At 36.1% G+C, this 23,517-nt stretch overlaps 1 protein-coding gene across 1 annotated transcript in view; it reads left to right on the top strand.

The window, feature by feature from the left end:
• The window catches only part of HCN1 (hyperpolarization activated cyclic nucleotide gated potassium channel 1), a 191,279-nt gene that overhangs the window by 83,339 nt on the left and 84,423 nt on the right, over positions 1 to 23,517 (top strand). The window contains exon 3 of the mRNA XM_061373121.1: positions 19,762 to 19,923. Within this exon, the coding sequence (XP_061229105.1) occupies positions 19,762 to 19,923 (162 nt within the window). The remainder of the gene's footprint in view (positions 1 to 19,761; positions 19,924 to 23,517) is intronic.

Raw genomic sequence — 23,517 nt, 5'->3', positions numbered from 1 at the left:
TTTTCAAACAGATGATTAAACTTTTCCACTAGAAAATCAAATTAGACTGGAATGAAATGCAGCTATGGAAATGCTATTTCTTTGGTAAATTGCATGCAAGGACTCTCATACAAGGGTTTAATAGGACTTGCAGTATCTAGGTGTAGAAGTACCATCTTCAGGGAAGAGAAATAGTGTAAATGAGGAGGCTTTTGGGTCTGGTAGATGATGTAAAGCAAAGAATCCTCCAGTAGAATGTAAAGGTGTTAGCTAAACTCAGAATGGATCTATGTTTTGACAGGTAAGAAGATAAATTTCCAGTGAAACCAACATAACTGTATAAATTTGAAATGTTGGACAGACCCCTATTTGGTTGGGTTTGGGTGTTTTCCCATTGCTAATATGCTTAAAATAAGCTACTTGCTAAGTGATTTCCTGGATTGGGACCAGGGAACCCACCCAGTATTTTTTATTTTTTTTTCCTTAAGATTGTGATTAATAGAATTTTACAGTGTTAGTGTTGTATCATCTGAATGCTTCCTAATAGAATATGAAGATTCCAGAGTCCGCATTTGCTTTGACATTAGTACTTTAAAGTATGACTTAAATCCTCTCTCTTACGCTTATGTTTCTAGTCCCTGCAGATTTCTAAGGGAAACGTTGAACAACTTCTTTGGAAAAATCTATTACAGTACACTGTTTCTGAGCAGTGCTTTCTAAATAATCCATACAATTTCATAGATTCTTCAAGCCTCACAGACGCTTTGATAACATCTTTGAATTACTTGACTGTGGAGATGAGTGGGTGTGCTTGATAGAGAGGAGGAAGCTGTGAAAAGAACCCTGCTATGTGGAACATAGATCATTTGTTAAATGACTTGTCTGGCTTTCTTGTAGTTTGCACTGAATAGACTGCCGCTTCTGCACTTAGGTGAGGATTGGATTTTTTAAGTTATATCCAGTAAAACTAAGTGATTACTGTGATGCTGTGATCCAGTATGACTGAAAAATCAGATAGACAAATACAACAATCAATTAATTCAGAGTATTAAAACTCGCATTTCCTGCTCCTGTGATATTTGAGAAAGTGGTATGAGGGTATTTCATACGGGCAGTGGCAGGTTGGACTGAGAGCAGCACTGCCCAGTTTGGTGCCTGACAAAAGAGGCAAGGTTGAGAGAGGCAAAAACCTAGACATTTTCCGTGATGCCAAAATTTCCTATGCAAAGTTAAAAATTGTGGGCAGACCCCTTTTTGGTTGTGGAGTTTCCTTTCTTTTTCACACTAAATCAAGACAACTGCTTGTGTGCTTAAAATAGGGTACTTGCTGTATGCTTTGCTGGGTTGGAGAGGAAAAGTTCATGCCATGTCAGCTGGAAATGTGTATTTTGTTATTGAACAGATTTGTGTGGAAAGTTCTGGGTTGGTGAAGTGCTGAGTTACAGTCGCGTGGTGGGTCCCTGCCATGGTCCCAGAAGGTCGTAAGGTGTTTCCATTGCTAAGGCAGCCTGATTAAAATGTTTTTCTCATGAGCATGGCCAGTTCGGTCATTACGAGTATTCCATCAAGAATAGCAGGGATAAGTCCTCTGTCTGTGTGGTTTTCTGTAGTATTTTCTATGAAATAACCTGTCTGAAAAATGAAGCAGTCCTTATCTGTAATCAGTGATGTATGGTACATTAAAGGCTCCTTTCAGTAACAGTGTATTTTTCATCAACTAACTATGTCTGAAAGTAGTCTATAATAGATTAATCCGCTTTTTCATTCACAGTCTTTCCAGAATAACAACAATGTATCCCTCATTGACAAAAACTAACAAGCTAGGGGAAAACAAAACAAACAAAAGAAAACAACCAAAGAAATAAAAAATTAAGTAAGTAGAAACTGTTGAGAAATCCTCCTGCCTGGCCCATCTTCTGTTGGACTGGAGGAAATGAAACGGAAACTCAAGCGTGTGAAATGGAGTTTTATACATCTGATACAACCAATTAATATGGTTCTTATTTTTCCACTGTTTTGGTAAGGTGGGAGTTTTGAGGTAGGAAAAGGTGGTTTGTTGGGTGGGGTTTTTTCTCAATTATTTTTTTCCTTCTAAAATGCAGATTATTTGTTTTGCAATTTTCTGTGAGAACCTGTTACTTTAGAGCTACTTGCTGAGACAGAAAAAACTTAATTTCATGGTATTTCTGATATTATCATATGTCTTACTGTCAGACTGACAAAACTAAATTGCATAAACCTCCATTAATACGTCTTTACTCCTAAAAGTGCAGTTAGGAAGAATAAACGAAATTTAGAATGTTTGAGCTGTCAAAAAGTCAAATTCATAAGCTTATGCATACCCCTAGGTGGCACTACATACTTTTTTGTCCAAAAGTAATCAAATGCTTTATGTGTAAATAAAAGAAAAATCATATTAGCATAATACACATGATGATCTCTAAAATGTCAGTTGTATAATAGACTCCATATTTTCTCTAATAAAGATGGCTAACAAGTTCTTCTGTGAGGATTGATGGATATTATTTGGAGTTATTTAGATTTTTTTTTTTTAAATACATACAAGGCCCTGAATATACATTTTTCTTTAAAGAAGTATAAAAAATAGCTAAAATATGTTCATAGTTTTTACTTTTATTTTAACATGTTTTAAGACTTCCCTGGTAAAGCCATGACAATCTTGAGAGAAAGGACAAACAGGAGTGGACTGCATCTGGGTAGTTGGCCTGTTTGATAAGAATATAGGCTTTTTCAATAAAATTCAGATATAATAAATTGACAATGTTATAAAGAAATGGTGTTTTTTCTACATCAGCTGGCAGCCATGTGTCTCAAGGTACTAATGACACATTCAGCAGGATATGAAGGAGTCTATACTTTTTAAAAGTAGATATCAGGAGCTGCATAACACAAGGTTGGTTATATTATATTCAAATCAATTGGCAAACCAATAAACTGTTACGATGGAATAAAATATCCCAATTTTGTTTTTATTTGCTTATGCGTTTCTTTACATCCATATTTAGGCTTTTATTTCAATGGAAATTAACACATTGTTAAAATGTTAAAAGAAAACCCAATTTGTTTGTTTTTTTTTTTTTTTAAGTTGCTGTAAAATAAGAAATAGTAATAATAGAGATAGCAAGGAAAGCTAGTAATTGGGTTGTGCATGTTCTTTGCCAATTTTCAGTGCTTGGTGATTTAGGCTGTAGCTTGTATACTCAGTGAAACAGACAGTGATGCCCCATTCCTCTCAGTTTTCTGCTGAATAGCATTTAAGTCCACAGCACATATAAAACAGTGTCATTATATTTTCTCTTAGGTCTTCATATGAAGACATTGTGTGTATTAATCCTTTCTAGTGACCAGTTAGGTTGCAGTATATTAATAATTGTGTTATTCTTTTTCATCTATTGACTACTTTTAGTCAGGAACTGTCCTAAAATATAAAAGATACGCAAGACTGCCCAGTGGGCTTGTGTGGGGATAGAAGCCTTCCAATGGGCCTGCTTCAGCTTTTCACACAGTGCAAACACAGGGGAGTGCAGCACAGGGCCATTACTGCATGAGTACCCAGGCTGGCTTAGTGCTCACATCCTTGTTTCGTAGGGTCTAGGTGTCAAAAGAGCCTGTCAAGGGAGCAGTGGAGCTACATCTGCTATTTCCTACCCTCTCGATCCCAAACAGGGAACTCACACAAACAAACCTTGCAAGTTGGTGCAGACCTCTTTCAAGTTTCTTACTGCAGGGAACAAAGATCTTTCTGGCCCTTGCAGAGTGGAGAGCGATAAATCCAACTACTGCAAAAACCTCTCTGAGGGTATTTAGGTGCTAAGACTAGAATGAGTCTTCCCAGATGTCTTAAATTCAGTGGAACGGTGACACCCTTCCAGATGGCAGTTTCCATCATTCAGGTTTCCTACTCCAGCAACACTGGAGGATTTTTCCATTGAGGGTGCCCACCTAGCTCTTTCAGTGACAAAGACAGGAGGTTTAGGGTTGGTCTGTGTGTGCCGTACAAGAGGAAAAACACGTGAGAGAAGTCATCTCTTGTTCTTTCACTTGCCTTTTTCTGCACAGGTGTGTCCATATGAATTGCCATTATTGCTGTGTTCCAGTTGGTAATTGATACATACAAGAATAGGTCCTATACATTTGCATGTAGGCTTTTCAGTGTGATCACAGATATCAACTATTGATTCAAAAGGTGAAGCGTGACAGCTGAGCTGCAAGTGATACTGAAGAGGAATACTTGTGGTAGTATTTTTTAGCAGTCATTAGTAGTGGTGACACCTGGGCCATTGCTGAAGTAGCGCTGAGGAAGGTGGCTACAGACCTTTTGATTTGGGGATAATAATTTCTGTGTCAGTTGGTGTAGAAGAACCAAAACAACCAAAGTAAAAGCTGCAAAAAATCTTTAATGTGTCCTAAAATGACTAGTAATAGTGGGTGACCTTTGTCACCCCAAATGCAGTAATGGGAAAATAAGTATGAAAGCAGAAGTGATCGGGGAAAAAAATATTAAAAAAATCCTACTGAATTAAAATGCAATAGGCTATGTTGGAGAAGAACAAAATGTTCAGACAGCCTAAGTGTTCATTTTATGCATTAATCCATGTGGTATTTTTTTTCAATCCTTAATTAGCCAGATCTCGGTGATGTTGCAAGTTGCTTAGCAGGGCAGGTTTTGTTTGGTTTTCTTTTTTTTTTTTAAGTTGCTGTAAAATAAGAAATAGTAATAATAGAGATAGCAAGGAAAGTTTGTAATTGGGTTGTGCATGTTCTTTGCCAATTTTCAGTGCTTTGTGATTTAGGCTGTAGCTTGTATACTCAGTGAAACAGACAGTGATGCCCATTCCTTTCAGTTTTCTGCTGAATAGCATTTAAGTCCACAGCACATATAAAACAGTGTCATTATATTTTCTCTTAGGTCTTCATATGAAGATACAGGAGTAGCAAATACCCACATGATGGTACTCTTCAATTGGTTAGATAAAATCCAGTCTCCATGTGAATCCTATGCAAACTGCAAAAGATGCAAAATATACTGATTTGTCTCTAGCTTGCTTTTCAGAAAAGAGCATGTTAACAGCACGGTCAGTTTTACCAATACAGGTACAATGAATGCAGGAACTTGTAATGCAGACTGGTATAATGTAGCTGTTTCTTGATAACAGAAAGATGTATATGTTCTCAATGCCACACAGAAATAAAACTTGAACTTTTTTTTATATTTGCTTTGGTGCATAAGGTATATAAGACAATGCTTATGGATCCTTTTGCTGTTTCAGGCATAAAACCAAAATGTGAAACATCTGATAAAACAGGGATAATACTTGAACTAAAATCTATATGAACCATAACTCTTAGGTTTCTGTAATCTTTACCACAGAGTTGTCTCTCCTTCTTGGCTGTCTGTTGAATTCGTACCTCCCAAATCCTTTCTCCTCTTGTGGTTAGGATATACTAACTGCTATTTAATTTAACTCAGCTGCAAGAAGACAAGGGAAATAAGTAAAATGCTGGATCCACTGAAGGCAATGCCCAACCCCTACAGACTTCCTGGAAGCAACAATTTCCCTTGGATACTGAAGGTGTATATATCCTACAAAGGAGCTCTGTAAATTCTTCAGTAAAGAGCTTTTTGAAAGTGAAGAAGAAATGGAGTAGGTGGAAAAGAACTGTGTATTGAGTGTGGCATTGACTTGTGCTGCTTTTATATACAGTCACAGTCCATTTGGAAGTGAAACACTGTTGAGGAGAGTGTGTTAAAGGTGGAAAAGTTTTGATTGCATAAGAGCTACCAGGCATGTATCAAAAGCCCAGTGTTACTTCTGCATACATCTCTGTCATATGTCATCTGTATATGATCATGTATGCATATATATACAGATGGTAACGCAAGTGTGTTAGTACCTTATATCCAGCATCAGAAAACAAATTGTGCTCTGTTTTCACGTTTTAAAAGTTGTGTGAAAAGATGTAACAGAACACTAAATGGAATAATATTCTGCTGTAGCTGACTATGAAATACTGAGAGCAGATAATTGTTTTATAATTGTGCTTCTTCAGAAGCAAAGAATCAATAATCACTGAAGTGCAAAGAGAAGACAAATCAATTGAGAGGAAAACTAAAGAGTTTGAAACGAAGATGCTGAAGAGACCTGACCGTGATTTAAACAGGGTTTAGTCTGTGATTACAAAAACTCTTCCATCTTTTGAAAAATGTATTTTGTAAGTTGCTTTGTTTTGACTTTCAGAGATAGGATCCACTTTACTGTTATCAATTATGTAGGTTTTTTTATATAAATAATATTCATCACTGTTTTTTTCTCATGTCAAGACACCGAATGCTCTCACTTCATAATCTTAGGGGCATAAAAGGGTTGAGAATTTTATGTTGGAAATTATATGTTGGAAGTCAGATTGTAGCTGGTCAAACGTCGAAGGATTTCCTAGAATGATCATTATTATGGGTTGGTTCTTTTTTCTTTTTGTATTTAGCAGTAAAAATTATCTTTTTGATGTCTAGAAAACACATCGGTGATAGGGGAATTGGTATTATTTGTTCTGGACATCATACAGGAAGAAAAAACTGCATTTGGCAGGTTGTTGTATGAAAAATGGCAGTTGTTTATTGCTGCTTCTGGGGCAGGGAATATTAGAGCAAGTTCCAGGCAGATGGACTACCCAAGGGACAGGGCTATTTGGTCAGGTGATAAATTGTCCAGGTAATTTCAACATTGTACTTCAGAGAATACTGCCTGATAGAGAATTGAGTAAGTGCTACTCCACATAGAATCATAGAATAGTTAGGGTTGGAAAGGACCTTAAGATCGTCTAGTTCCAACCCCCCTGCCATGGGCAGGAACATTCATCAGTCTTTCAGAAAACTCCCTGCAGCCTATTTTCACTTGTTTTCATTGCTTATGGCCTGTCTCTGCAGGGCAAGGTCTCGGTAGCCAAATGGTTCCCACAGCTCCGTAAAAGCATGAATTTTCCTTCCTTCTCTCATGCCCTTTTTCCCTTCCTTGAGTGATGCAACACACACACACACCCCACAGGCACACAACAGTTATGCAGCTGGAAGAGCGCTTGGATATAAACCAGTAGCTGGCTTGTGGGATGGGGTTGCTTGGTTGCAGCTAGACCCCCCATTAGAAATAAGAAGGGCTAATAAGAGGGTCTGCTGCCATCCCCACATAAATGCTTTGAGACATCTTGACTCTCTGTGTAAAGGGCTCAGTTTTGCTGATCACAGCATGAGTGAGGGCAGACAGAGAAAACAAATGACAAACCCAACATATCCTGGTGTTATTATCATAATAGATGACCTCAGAAGAAGCAGAAGGGGAAAGGGCAGCCTGCAACCCTGACGGGGGGTGCTGGTGCTCCTACTGCTGCTTGCCACTTGTGTTGCTCAAGAACATGCTTCAGCAGAATGCGCTTCCATCCTTGTTGACCATGTGTGAGATGCCATTCCTCAGTGCTCGTCATGGCACTATCTGAACGGTGCAGTCTTGCTGAGCCCATTTCCACACATATACTGAAATATACATTTCCAGGATTTAGCTTTCTAGAAATAAAGAATTTCTGTAATTTAGGACTAGCTTAGTAGGAGTAGGATGATTGAAATATTGTTGCAGACTTGCAAATTCTTCCAGTGTTATTGTAGGCCTTAGAGTATTGCTCTTTTCTCTACATTCCAGATCCTGGAGTTGTGTGATTTTATTAACATCTCAGATTTATTACGGTTTTCTTTTTTTCATAGCTATTTTCAGCTTCCCACCAATTTCGGAAGGATGTTTGATAGGCATGCAAATATGAACAACCCAAAGCATATTTTTAAATTAATTTGAAGTTTTATATGTTCACCTAAATCATAATTAGAATGGCTTGTAGTTGGCAATATTGCCACAATGTGAGAGTTGAAATAGTAACCTCTCAATGGCAGCCACTGGGTACAATTAAACTGAAAAAAAAACGATGAATAAAGTTACTTACTCTAAATTCAGAACCTTTTCTGTGTATTTTTTGGATGTAATGCTGAAGTTCTCTGTGGGAGTGTATGAAAAAAAAAGAAAAACAAAAAAGGATATGGCACAGGGACAGGGTATAGAAAAAATAGAACATTTGAAATGGATGGACTGAAAATGTACTGCAGGGATGCCCTGGGGTACAAGAATAAGAGAAAGCGCAGAAACCAGAGGGAAATTATGGTCTGCTTATTGGAAGTAAATCGTTTTCCTCCAGATGTTTAGTAACAGAAGAGCCTGTCTTCAAAAATATAAGCGAGTGAAAATCTCCACACCAATTTGCATTTGCTTATAATCCGCAAAGAGAAAGTAAAGCTACTCCTTTCCTAAGAAAAAAAAACAACCAAACCCCCCCCCCAAAAAAAAAAAACACAACAAAATGTTACTGCTTTAGCAATCTTTATCGGGAGGTTAGACCTGTACAAAACAATGTCTAGACAGGGTGGAAGAGAAAGAAAGCAGTAGATTGCAGCCTGTCTTGTAGAGGAATGCACTCAAAAAGCAACAAGGAAAATCTCCATATTTTAACAGCAGTGTAAAGGGAATGGAACATAAAGCTAGTAAATATCCAAAGGATATTTAAATGTTCCAAATTTTTCTTCTGTTCAAGGAAGAATTAAAAATAGCAGAGGTACATGGGATAATTCAAAGATGGACAGCATGTTTCTTTCAAGTTCCTAGCCTCAAGTTTTGCTTCACTATGCCTTCTTTTCAGTGGCTGCCACTCATTTGGCTGTCATATATGGTTATGTTGTTGTTCAATAGTCAGTTTGGTTCCAGCAGGACTGTGATGTCAGCTTTAGTGTCAGCAGACAGAGAAAGTAGAAACAGAAGACCGGTAAAAGGCCATGTGGTGGCAAGCATATACTAAACCAGCCCAGAAGCTAGCAAGTGAATGTGGTCTATTCATAAGGAAATGTGAAATGAGAGATATTTTTTGCTTTGCGTTGCTGACAAACAGGAGAATTGCCTGGTGGTGTGCAGTATTGCAACACAGTCTTGAACCATAGCTGGTGATGTCAGGGAAATGGTAACCCTAGCAGCAGCTTACACTGACTACTGTGCTTGAATTGGCGATATGCTGCTAGGGTCTGCAGGTGGAATAAAACAGTAAAAGTGATGTGACCTTGAGAACTGACAAAATTCTGCCACTTTTGCTTTTGTAAATAATAAGCTGTAAGAAAGCAACCTGAATTACCGAGCCCTCAAGAAATGCTATCTGAGAATAGGATATTTCCCAACAAAGTTTGCTGCTGGCTATTAAACCTGTAAGGCCCTTTGTGGAACACAGGATGGATTAGCTCTGTGAAGCAACATGCAGTTTATTTGTTTGACATATATTTGCATCAATAGGAAAAAGGCTGCAGCCAGTTTCACAGAAAAACTCCCATGGTAAATCAGTGCAAGATTTCAAAGCCACAGAAGATTGTTCCTGTTACCAAGTGCAGAATAGACTGAAATACTTCTCTGAAGGAGATCTGGCAACAGAATCTAGCTAGCAGAAATGCTGATATGTTAGATCAAAATACATGAAAGGACAAATGTTTTCCTGGGACAAGTGGGGAGGCATATTGTCTACCACAACATGAATGGCTGATTGAGAGCATACACAGAAATAGCAGTAACTGTACAAAAGATGTTTGTTTAGTGTTCAACAACAGATCACTTAAGACTCAGTAGTCTCATAAAAACTGACTGCAATGATAAAATGTTAAGATCAAACTTGTGAAGATAGACCATAGATGATGACCTGAGATGACTCCAGTGCCAGCAGGAGCTGATGCAGGGAATCAGACCCTGCTTTTGCAAAGTGCAACCTAGTGGGTATTCTGTAGTGCAGCAAAGTTTAAGTGATTTATAGCAAAGGGCAATTTGAACACAAGACATGTATTCTGTCAATATTGTGAAATATTATGTATGTAGTCGTTAAAGGTACTACTTAAAAAATAATAAATATTAATAATCTCTTACTGGAGAGATGATATAATAGTAAGTACTGTGAGAGGCAAAATAGTTTTACACATTAAACTTGCTGAGCTCTAGCAGTTTTCTTTTTCAAAACACTGTAACATGGTAAGACACCAATATTAAAATATAATTAATTAATTAGTTAATTAATTAGCTCCAAAAAACAGGGAAAAAAAATCGGTCCAGGCACAGTGTCTCCTCATCAGCTTTTCACCCTTACATCTGATAGCATTAAAACACATTGTGTATTGAATTCTGAAAAATTTTCCCCATGAGAAACAAGTGTTATTTTAAATAATGGTTCAGAAATAAGCAAAAATCAAAGAACCCAAGTATGATGAAAAAGTATTTTTTTTCTTCTACTGTAGTTCCTCTTTTCTAACATTGCCTATATGCCTTTTTTTTCACCCTTTTTGTTTTAATAATCTCTCACTTTTTCATGGAGTATCCTTAGAGATCTGTAGGGACTTTTGAGCATTCAAAACTGAGTTATGTGCGTGGGTTTGTAGGAATTGCAAGCATTCACTCACTTTTCATAATAATGTTAGCCCTTGTTGAATGGTTGAACACGGTTACAAACCTAGAGTAATTCAGCATATGAAATTTCTGCTCAGGGTACTTTTACATACTAACCAAGGAAACATACTATTTTAAAAGAGAATGTATTTTATGCAGATTTCCAAAGTAATTTCTTTAAACTGGTAATATTTTTCTGACTACATGACTCTTTTACCAGGCAACTGAATTCTTAATATCTGCAGGCAATTTTGTAGATGCATCACTTCTTAAAATGCCAAAATAGGTCCTCTATTTGATTTTAACTGACAGTAAGATTGTAACTGGAGATTGCATTTGCAGTTCTCAGAAAAAAGGTTTTCTATAATGCAATTTAATGAGCCATATAATTTCAAAAATAATTTCTCAATCTTATGAAACATTGACTTACACCTCAAATTGTTGATATCTAATTAGCACAATAATTTATTCAAATGCATACTTTTAGATGCTATTTTTTTATTTTCATTTGTGATTATGTATAATTGATTTTAGAATATTTGCTATTTCCAAGATTTTTCAAAAGGATAAATGGATTTTTTGTGGTTTGTGTTTTTAGCATCCAGTATCTGATGAAGAAATCTGACTTTCACACATTATTTGCCTTTATCATCTGCCTCAACTTGTACTGACAGTCTTGTTTTTTAATAAGGATTGGCCCATGAACTCTTATTTCAATTAACTATAAGAAAGCAAAATTTAAATTCTAATACACTATGGAAATTTATACATTTTATTCACAGTTTATGTTTAATCTTAACCATCCAAATATATAAACATTAAAATTTAACAATTGTGCATTATAAAACTGTATTTTGGGTTTTTTTTCAATGAAGGTATCACATGCTATTAAAAGAAAGCATTGTAAATCAGTTTAGTCTCAGAATTTCTACTCCATAGGAAATTTAACATAATGACTTTCATTTTCAGTTCATTTCTCATTATTTCTGTGTGTGAAAGATTAACCTCAACAGCTTCAGTAGGACACCAACTTAAATTCCTCAGGAGATGTACTTCTAATTATTTTTGTTTGCTATTAGATCATGATACTGAGGTATTATAATTAGGACAATTAGTTTGAATCTCAGTACGCAACAGTGTGACTCTGGGGCTAGACATCATGTAAAAAGAACTGGTGACTCAGTAACTTTAAGTTATTAGGAACCATCTCCTTAAATCTCAAACGGATTCTTTTGCCGGTTTAGGATTATGTAAGAGAAAACTTTTTTCCTGTTACTCACACAATTTAATTTGCTTCCCAAAAGCCTTGTTCTTACTGAGAGACATGTTTGCAGCCTGCCATGGTGTACAGAGTTAATGAAAATAAAATACATGAAGAGGATTGTTTTACAGAAACAACAGTTTAAGATACAAATTTTGTAGACATGCAAACTTTCAAGTTTCTATGTGCACCCAATCTCCTGGTGCTTCACTTACTATAGGAATTAGGATTTAATTATAGGATTTAATTTTCACAATATTCACAGAGTCGGGAAGTTAAATGCATAAAAAAAAAAAGAAAAAATAGTGTGGGAAAATGCTGTGGCTGAAAGAGGTCAGTTACATGTGGCCCATTTCTACACTGTGGATTGTAAAAATGTGTTGTTCTGGGATGTGCAATTACTTTCTACTTATTTATAAATGCTATCTGCAGAGCATCTGCTTTTTGTTTATTCATTTTCATTGACTTTCACTGCTGGATCCAGGAATCTGTGAGTCAGGATCGTGTCTTGCCAGTTTTGATGGGAGGTGCAGCCAGAGTACCGCCCTGTTTTATTCCTTTAAAGATGTGTCTCAGATGAAAAGACCTATCATTCTGGGTGTAAAGTGTGATTATCTCCAAAGTTATGCTTTAAAAATAGAAATCAAAGGGCTTGGGGTTTGTGAGACTTGAGTGATCAATAATGTCGCAGAACAATTTCATCAGACATGGCGCTTTTTGTGAAAACTTTGGTACTTTCTAAGGTTATCATAGAGTTGTCTCAACATTTTTTACACATTTTATGGTAGATTTATAAGTATATGGCTGGTATTTATTGCTTGTTTCATATTTATTAAGGATGAAAAATGCTTGTAAGAATAATAAAACTGGTTAACTTAGGCTTCAGAAGCTGATGTTAATTCCTAAAAATGCAATCAGGTATCTGACTTTATGCCCCTATATTTGAAACTTTGTAGGCGTTGACATATTTTAGGATTCACATTATTCACTCTGCTGCCCTTTTCAGTGCTATGGGAGTCTCTGCCTTGGCCTTTCTGTGGGCAGATGAGTGATGGTGAATAACTTCTTTTTTCTTGTTGCCCCCAGAGTACATCTGCATAATAATATGAGCAACAGTTCTTCTCAGTCAGCTAGTAACAAAAATCATAAATAATATTTTGGACCATTTAGACTGGCTCTGTCTTCAAGCTGCCTCCTTTGTAAGATATAAGTAATTATAAACAATAATAAATGAAATGTTCCCTTTAGATCAGCTCCACTCACAGATGTCTCCAGCTTGAATTCAGTGATGATGTCACTTGAGATACCTGGCCCATTAAGGACCTGGAAGTGAAGGTCAGGCAGTGCTGATGCTTGAAATAATGCTGAAATGAAAATGGAGCTGTACTTAGCTCATGTACCGTCAAGTATTTTTTTTGTCATATGGTCACTCAGTTTGGCACTATGACTTAAGAAGAGCTTCAGGTAAATTTTGTCACAAAAGCAGGGTGTTAGTATTGCTTGTTTGCTGTGAACTATTTTTTGTTTGGATTTACTTTGCTTCTAGTAATAAAGATGAAAGCTTAGCCTAGTAAGGTAGTTTCTATTATCACTGTAAGTGATGAATGAAACTTCTGCATCTGTAAAGTGACAGTGAAAATTAGCACTGTAATTTTAATTCAGGATCCTGAGGATTGTCATTGTTGACTTGTTTTCTTTATCGCAGAACTATAAGGTGAGTGCTTCTCTCTGTTTAGATGGGAAGACAGGTCACACACATTAATCACAACACGATAAAAAAACCCACACATTTTGGCAGTGAAGTCATGTCCTCTGTGTGAGAAATAATATATTAGAATGGCATTGGCCAATTTGCAATAGAAAATATATATTGCAGAACTTAGATATAGTTAATAAATTTTGCTTCCTGGTTTTGTGTGACCTTTCCAAGGCTTGACTAATTCGTCATTCAGCAAAGTACCTTTATTAATGCTTTTACATTTAACCTGGATGCAGTGTGCTGTCACATTTATATGTTGTGCTGTTCTTTTTGCTCCATAGAAGTTGGTTTCCATTTGTGCATGCCTTGAATTGGAATAAATAGAACTTCTATTGTAAAACCTAATGTCAAATTGACTCCATCTAGAAAATAACAATTTTTAAAGGTCACATAAAATTGGCTATTCTGAGCTCTTTTTTTCTGGATAAGTTTGATTAAAAATAGCTTCTTCTGTTTATTAAATTGCTGCTTTTTCCCTTCAGGGCCAGCTCAGGCAGGAGCAGATACTTGTGTTTGTCATCAGTTTAAGGTCCTAAGTACAAGTAGATTAAACAGTGCCATATACCTTTCCTGACTACTGAGTTATCAATGGTGAATAAAATTAAGCATACACATGAGGAGTCAGTTGAGCGTAAAGTGTTACCCTGAGGGTATAGCCAGGCATTTCAGTCAGTGGACGTTTACATCTACTTGAGCAGATGTATGGCCAGTGTAGAGTGTAGTAAACTGCAGCTCCCAAAGAAATTGACTTTGGTAGCAGTTGGATAAGACCCACAGTATCCCAAGTGATATTTGCAAAGAATGTCTTCTGAAATCCATTTGTAGAATATTAAATAACTAAACAAAATTGACTTCCATTATTTAAAGCAGATTGAGAGAGTCTGCTCAAAAAGGAGATTGAGCGATGATGCTCAAAAAGAGGCATTATCCTTTCTTCCTTTTTTTATATTTTTTCATTTCACGTGGAGCATTGTTACAACCACTATTTTACAAGTGAACATTTAGCTCATGTAGGAAAATTTGTATCCTATGGTTTATAATCTCTGTCTGGTTGCTGCTCTGAGAGATAAACCTAGTAATTCTGGACTCACCCAGAGACTGAACCAAAAACCCCTTGTCATTTTTATAACTGTTATTTTGCCCTGCAGTCTAACCTGAAGGTCCTGTGTTGCCCTTGGTACAGCTTTCAGCATGCTTTCCAAAGCCTCCATGCACGTGTGCAGCTCTTTCTGTGTCCCCACTGTGGGTATTTAATATTCCAGACTCCACACAGCTCACTTAATATGACTGTCATTTCATATTGCTTGAGGCATGATGCAAATCCTAATTTGAAGATTAAACCCAAGATAGCTTTCTGCTACACCTTTAGTACTTCTGAGGGATGGAAGAGATGTCTGGGTGAAATCAGTGATGTGAGATTTCTATAAATTTTCTAAAAGTCCAAAGACTTACGTTTTATTTCTTTCCTTTTTTGTTTTTAATCAGAGATTAATTCTTATGTAAGTAATTTTTTTTAATGTAAACTGAACATAAAAAGCAAACTGAACTAAATATCATAGCTAAACACATACTACATTCCAATTATCAGAAGGCAGAAGCGGTAACCTATGCACTCCATAACAGCAGTTGAGCAGTTTTTTTTTTGGTCATTCACTCAAAATGTATGTGCACTGTTAACATTCCCTCAAATGCTATTAAGCAACTGGGACGGTAAGACTGGAACAGGTTTTCTGTCTCAGGTTCAGAAGTCAGGATTTAGCAGGACCAATTTGAAGTATACACTCCCTTATAAACGTGAGGAAGGAGTAGTCTGCTTCCTGCTTACATGTGGGAATAGAAAGAGTCATGAATAAAGTGTGAGTAAAAACTGAGATAAAACACGTGAACTCAGACTTCTTCAGCAATTTCATATTCTCTGTGAGCAATATTTTGCTAAAATAGTAGAAACCATTAATCTGTAGTTATATATCAGCCACCATCAAAGGCATTGTCAACTCTTAGGCAAAAATTTAATGTTGCCAGGGTACTGTGAAAATGTAATGAAAATAACACAGAAATTTAGTGTTCTTAGAAATGAGTTCATAAACTACATTTCTTATTAAATTAGAATTTGAAGTATATGGAAGCTATGAATAAAGACAATTATAGAAAAACAATAATAATAATAAGAAGAAGAAGAACGTAGCATGTGTAATTGAAACTGAGTAGGAAACAAAAAGGATCTATATCTATTAAATCGTTCCCATTATGTGAAAAATGTAGAAAGAGTTGGTTTTCAAGGGACTTTTACTTTTTTCTCAGTTGCACTAATCTTATGCTACTCTAGTAATTTATTTTTGTTGCTGTTGTTGTTTTCTAAAATGTGAACTTCATTCTGGTTCAGCTGTATATTGAGTTATGAAATTAGGAGCCTAAATAAAATGGCCAGATTTTCAAATGTGTTTTACAAAAATTCCTGCTTATTTGCATGACATATGTGGTTGGTAAGTGTTAAATGATAATCAGAATTTTTATGTTTAGCTACCTGAGGTTTAGGAGCCTAACTTCAGTTGTGAGCAAGTGTTTTAATCATTTGTTTTTTAATATTATTTTAATAAATGCATCCATTCATCCAGGGGGATCTGAACACACATTTCTCCTGCAAAATCAAGGTAAATCTATTTGTGGTCATTCCATATTTCTTCCTATCCCACTGGAAGACTGGCTGATGGGCAAGCCAACATCTGCTGAAATGAGTGGCAGTAGCTTTCTGTCCTTCAGTTCCTCACTTGACAAACTACATTTCACATGTCTCCTAAGAGTTTTAATAATGTTTGGTTCATTAATACAGAAACTGTACTTTGCGAGTACAAAAAGAAAATGGTATAAAAATATAACTTCTCTTACTGTTCCAGAATGTAAGAACATAAAATATTAAACATGCAATATATGACTTTAGTCCACAAGGTAGTTTAGCTATTACTTTTAAAAAAACAACACCCCCCCCCTTCCGAATATAAATATGTCAATACAGTACCATAAACAAATATTATTTTTCATTTACAATATATGCTTTGTGTATTTAAATGTGGGGTTTTTTTCCAACTAAGCGCACATTTCCATAATAAGTTCCTTTTAAAAGAAAAAAACACAGCTTTTATTTGCTGGGGAGAGAATATGCTTAAAAGTCATTTTTTCAGTATTTACTTCAGATTTTGCCTATGACGTTACTTTCTTTAATCCAGAGTCATCACAGTTCTTAGAACAGCTTACACAAATACTAGTTCATATAAGCAAAATATGAGTGATAGAATATGGTATGGTTGAAAAGATGAGACAGTGTTGTCATGTTAAGCAAACCAGATAATATCCAGAATATCGTTATTAATTTTTAATAATACTGACTCTGCATGCTAAGCTTCACAGGAGATATTTCTGGAGTGAAAGTTTTCAGAAATAATGGAAGATTGAAGTGTCATTCCCAGGCTGTTGCTGGCATTCCCTTTGCTGGATTTGGTTTCTCACACAGTTTTCACACGTTATTTTTCTTGCGGTATATGGTCACACTACTAATGAAGAGGCTCTGAAAAAAACTATAATTACACAATTGTACCACTGTGACAGTGTAGAATAGTCCTTGCAGAACCCGAACCCAGCAGCAGGCCTCTTTGGTCTAGCAAGGCTCTTTAGTTTGAACTCGCTGCTCCAGATGTTTGATTTGAATTTTAGTCAACTTTTGTAGTATGTTTTCTCTGTCCTGATTCTACTACAGCATTTGGGGGAACCTCACTGAGCCATCATAGTCTCATGAGGGATTGATACATCTGTAAAAGCTAGGCAAGATCTTAGATATGCTAAAATAAATACCTTGGCAAATCTATCCACCCACTTTTTCTTAAAAAAAAAAATAATAATTTTGTGCACATTATCCACTTATATAATTCTAAAATTTGAAATTAAAATGTACCAGCAGAAAATGCTCTAACTCCTGGAAATTCTATATCAAGATACGAGTTTTGCAGGCCATCAGTGTAATCTGAATTGATGCCCAAAAATGAGCTCCATCCAAGTGCAAGAGCCGTAGAATTTACATTTTTATACAGCTGTGTTTGCAGGGTACATGCACAATCTGTCATGGTGTTTAAGCCCATACTTGCAGAGGCGGGATAAAGGTGCAGGAGACTTGGGTATACGCAAGTGCCGTCTTTTGGACTCTGGAGGGGTTTGAAGAAACAGATCTTCCTGTGTTTGTTACATGTATCTAGGATCATGGATAAGTTCTAAGTATAGAAATAAAGATGTTTGTAGTCAGTTTGGCTCCGATTGTCCTATTTGTGACCCATTTTTTAAAAAACTTCTTAATATCCAATACAGTAAGGTATTCTGAAAATCTATTCTCTTACTGTAAAACTTAATGGGAAGCTTGAAGCAGTAGGGAAACTGTGTGTGAGAACTTTAGTTTTGTCCAGCCATAGTAGAGAAATGTGATAACTTGATTTTCCAGAGCACTAGAAAGTGCCTGGGTTGTGATCTCTATGTAAGATATGTATTTTTTCTGTCTGATATTCTGCACTTATTTAGACAAATATTCCCTCTTTCTCTGAAAAAACTTATGAAACTTTTCATGTGATCAGGAATTCCTACGCACTTTCTGGTTGTAGTATAATAAGCATGTGGATTTTGTGTAACCTGAGTGAATGTTAGTGTTCCAAAACAATAGTAATCCTTGCTATTTCTTCCAGTTCTTTAATATAAAATTATTTTGGTTCACACATCTACTCTCTTAGTTCATATCATGCCACTGAAACTGCAGCTGTTGAAACAGCTGTAATGTAAATACATTTTTTAAGAACACAAATGTGTAACGGTGACACTTTTCTGTTTATTTCCATTTACAGTATCTCCTAAATATCAGTTTCATCCCCTCAGTTTTAACAGGAGCTAGATGGTATTTGGATAAGACTTGACATTTTGAGTAATGTTACAAGCATCTGTTTCCATTGTCTATCAAACTGGGTCTGAAATATTTTCTCCTAAAATGGCCTAGATTGGAAAAAAGTTTTGCACATGAAGTTAATGTCTGAGGTATATTTCTACTATGCAGATTTTACATTTTGGGACTCAAAACACACATCATCATTTTCAAATGAGGGCAAACTCCCACTAAATTATGTCGAACGACACTGTAACATGCTATCAATATTTGCTCTTGCACTTATTTACAGTGTGGGTACTCCATCTCTGCTTTTAGTTTAGATATGTAAAAGTTAGGATACAAACATTCCCTCTTTCATATGTGAATTGTCTTATTTACCAATGCATAATGTCACATGCCAACATGCTAATCTGATGTTTTTAGCTCTAGAGCCTATGATTCCTATGTCTGTGTGCACAATTAAATCATAATTTCTACTTAAAACCCCATTAAAAAAAAAAACAACTGGACATTGTTCATCTTCTGCATGGCACTCTTGCATAGTGATAATTTTGTGAATTAAAATGCAGCATATTTATCTTGAGTTGACTGAATTATGTAATGAGTGAAGAACATGCCTGTATTTGTAGTTTGGAAGTTCTTTAATACCAATATAGCAGAATAGTTCTAAATAAAGGTTTTTTTATTTCTCCCTACCGTTTGGCAGCTGACTGCTGCTATTTATGCTAACTCTGTCCAAAAAATTGCCCAAGAAAAACCTGAAAACATCTGTGTTGTTTTTAAGAGTGTATGTGTGATTTGCTGTAAGACCCATTTCAGATGCAAACTTTTTTTTTTGTCTTAGAATGGAGAAATATTCAAATAAAAATTATTCTAGTAGCTTGACATAAACTTAGCTACTGCGGATGTAGTAGCCACAGGATGCTCAGTATTTCATGAAAACTGATGATGATTACGAGCAATGAATTAACCTTTTTGTCATTTTGCTCGGTGAACTGGTATGTGCAAATTGGATTAATAGTATAGAAATGGAAGTGAGACTTGTTTCAATTGAAAGGAGTTGTGGGCTTTCAGAAAACACTTTAGTTAATAACTTGTTATCCAAAATATGCCATTTTTGGCACTTTACAAAAAACTGATGGGCAGCCAAGTCTCAGGTATGTCGACACAGCTCTCTGCCCAAATGAATATGCTGAAATTAATGGTCCTTGCTGAGAAATCTCAGCTTTTTTTAGTATTTCAGGATGCCTTTAACCTGCCCAATAAGAATGAAATTATTTTTATTTTGATTTACATCATCTATATCACCTGTAATTTTTGCCCACAGATTTTCCACATGACGTACGATCTGGCCAGTGCCGTGGTAAGAATCTTTAATCTGATTGGAATGATGCTGCTTCTGTGCCATTGGGATGGTTGTCTGCAGTTTTTAGTACCTTTACTCCAGGATTTCCCACCAGATTGCTGGGTGTCCCTAAACGGTATGGTTGTAAGTATTGTTCATTTTTCATTGTGCTTTCTAAATATTATTTTTCTAAACATTTAGCCTCAGACTTAAGTGTAAAAATACTTGCCTAGTAATACACTGCCCTGCAATTTATTCAAGGTTACTTTTATTTTTTGTTGGTCAGCCCTCAGCACCAATAAAATTATATTGACTTATTGTCAGTAAATGAGCCAGAAAATACTTTCAGTTTTAAGATCCTTTTAATTTATTAACCCTTATTCCCTAAAAAAAGCCCCAAACAAACAAACCAAGAACCCCAACAAACACACAAACACCAAAAGTAATTTAGAAACACTCAGTTCACCAGCGCTTTCAATTTAGGCTATAGTTTCAGAATGCTTCTGAAAGTACATTAATAAATTTTATTACTTCCACTGTTGTCCTCTGTTTGTTTTGTAAATACCCTCTGGGTCATTTCATGATCCCTTTACCAAGTTGTTCTCAACTTAACAGTCTGAACGATTTTTTTTCCTAAGTAAAATAAGAGAAATAGACTTGCCTTACTCATAAGGAAGAGTAATGATGTTCTGCTTGCTTAACATGTGCGTTAAAGATCTGTGGCTGTGAAAAATGAAGTAGTTTTTATCAAGTGAAATAATGAAGTAATACATAGAATATTTACTTAGGCAATATTTACTTAGGCAATAGAAATTGTTGAAATGTCCCTATACCAAAAATAAAATGCCCTAAGCAACCCTGTCATTGGCCATCAGAAAACATGTCTCTCCAGTTTTTACAATTTTAGAATCCATAAGACAGTACTTTTACTGTAGATGGGCATCTTGTTCAGTCCCACATATTTCTATTGTAGAAACGTAGCAGTATTTGTTCCTTTAGGAAAGTGGTACTGCACATTACTCTGAGAACTTGTTGATAAAATTGTCAGTCATACAGACAAGTACTTGCAGTCATCAAGCAACACCTTTAATGATAAGCAGCATGTTTGCTGACACCTCATCGTGCAGCTTTTCTAAAAAAAAATAAATAGTGACATATCTTCATAAATGGGATTGCTACAATAAAAGTAGGTCACCAGGATGCTGACTGGCACATCTTTGCATTCTGCTGCATTCTGGGTTCTGCTTTGTAACATCTTCCATTCACATTTACGAAGGGCACATTTTCTACGAGCTTGTTAAAGATCTGGATGAAAACCATGCTAGTGAGTGAAATGAAGCCTTGGATTACATTTAATTGAAGCATTTAACTTTTAAATAACACTGAACTGTTAAATTCTCTCTCTTCCATAAGAAGAGCTATGTTTAATCTAAGGCTGTGCATGCTGTACACATGCTTAGGGAGACCATTCATTCTGCCTGCTCACACTCAGGTTCTCTTATGGAAACACTCTGTTTCCTGACAGGCCACACAGTAATGGAAAGAGTAAATAAAAATTTACACCATTTTATTTTATTTTATTTATTTTATATTTTATTTTATTTTATTTTTTGTTTGGCAACTTTACCTGTTGCTGTTGATTGCACATTGTGGACCTGAAAATTGAACAAGATTATGTTCATGGCATAGGCAGTCTTTTAGTCGTATGGCAAGAGAAAGAGTTGTGAACTGCCAGTCTGGAATCAGGAGCATATCTAAGGCAAATGTTGGGGGAAACAACTAGACCTTTCTCTGTCATGGTGTTACGAGACATTTTCTGATTGCTTTCCAGGCTCCGGAAGTGAATTCTTTAGCACTGAACATAGAGAAGCCATCATGGAATATCAGTCCTCTAAAATGATAGAGGAAATAGAAGGATGATGATGTTGATGATGGTGATGATGGATATATGCTTTGTTAGTGTATTCAGAGTCTCCCTGATTGCTGAATTTGCAATTTGGAAGGGCTTTGTGTTCCTGCTACTGCAAGAGCTTTGGCAAGACGGGTACCTTTCTACCCCAGTATACTGTAGCATATAACAATTTGATCTACTCTGAAATTTAAAATTTTTGTTACTGAAATGATGGCACTAAACACTGGGGTTTTGACTCAAGTGCTGTGGAGACAGAAAGTCTGGTAAGAATGTTATTATCTTTTCCGACCTTAAGTTCTTTGTGAACTGGTAGTGAAGGCCATGGCAAAAGGACAATATTGTCGGGAAGATAAGGTCCTTCCCTAGCACCAGCTAAAGCACCTTTCTGTTAAAGTCTTCCTTTCAGGTTTTAGTGGGAGATATTAGTATATTAGTAGGTAAACATAACTTCTTGCACCTGCTTACATTTGGAGTTGTGTTCAAATAATTCTGAAATACAACTGCTCAAAGAATGGCAAAATTATTCCTGTCTGAATTTCTGAATTTTTTGGTTGAACATTTGCTGGGTTTCAGACTGTGGCTGCAATGTACATTCCTCTAAGTTACATTGTTACAAGGGCTAACCTGAAGCTAATATACCAGGTTTGCTTTGAAGTGATATTTTAACACTTACTCATTGTGCTCATTGCCTTGAATAATTGTTCAAGCTCGTGTGAGCTCAGACAGAGAAAGTTAGTTTTCCAGTTTGCAAGTCAGTTGCAAGCCAAAGAATTTGCAGATAACCTGTTGCTAAAAGAAGTAGGGCGCTATGTTGCCTCCTTTGTTGACACAGCCCAGCATATTCTTTCAGACCTTAGGTCTTGCACATTAGTTGCTTCAGGCTGCAGAGTGCAAGAACTTCTAGAAGCCTTCTCCTGAAAGCTGATTCTTCTGTGCGACCTGTTAGGTGAAAGTACTGAAATTCCATAGGCATGCTCATGGTTTTACTCTATAAATACTGTTAAGAAAAATAACATAGCTAAAATTTAGTCTCACAAAGCAATAGGATGATGAAACCAAGCTGCATTTTGCTTACTTCCTCTCTGAACAACGTGGCTGGATACAATTAAAGCAAAATAAATCAGTTGGATTTTCATCTTTGAGAGATGATAAAATGACATAGTGTATCATAAAGTCTGAAACTAAACGAAAAGGAACAACTTCTCTGTAAAAAGGAATAAGATCACCACTGGTTAATTCTGCACCAACCTATACCATAAGCAGTTCAACAAAAGATCACATTGAGACATTATTAATAATAATAATGATGATAATGAACCCATATTGTACTCTTGTATTGGCCTTCTTGAACAGTTCTAACATTTGCCTTCATGTTGCTATGAAATGAAAGCCAGAGTTGGAATCTTCCTTTAAGTTTTCTAACTGTGATCCCACTTGCCCACTTCAGTATCATTACTGCCATTTGATTGCACTGACTTTATTAATGTTGAATTACTATCAACAAGCAGGATCTTCTGCTCTTCCAATGTGCTTCTTTTGAAAAATAAGAAAACTAGTAAATACAACACAAAAGTAAGCAGCAGCTAGTTTTTCATCTCACTTTTAACTCATTAAGGGATTTTTTACAAGGGTATGTAGTGACAGGACAAGGGGGAATGGCTTTAAGGTAACAAGAGAGGAGATTTAGAGCAAATATTAGGAAAAAATTCTTTTTTATGAGGGTGGTGAGACACTGAAACAGGTTGCCCAGAGATGTTGTGGATGCCGCATCACTGGAACTGTTTCATGGCCAGGTTGGATGGGGCTTTCATCAACTAAGTCTAGTG

This window comes from Neopsephotus bourkii, unplaced genomic scaffold (assembly GCF_033783945.1).
Source record: "Neopsephotus bourkii isolate Nb327-2 ecotype Australia unplaced genomic scaffold, CSIRO-AGI_Nbou_v1 NB_1628, whole genome shotgun sequence".
NCBI classification, from domain to species: Eukaryota; Metazoa; Chordata; class Aves; order Psittaciformes; family Psittacidae; genus Neopsephotus; species Neopsephotus bourkii.
This window is presented reverse-complemented; position numbering and strand designations above follow the sequence as displayed.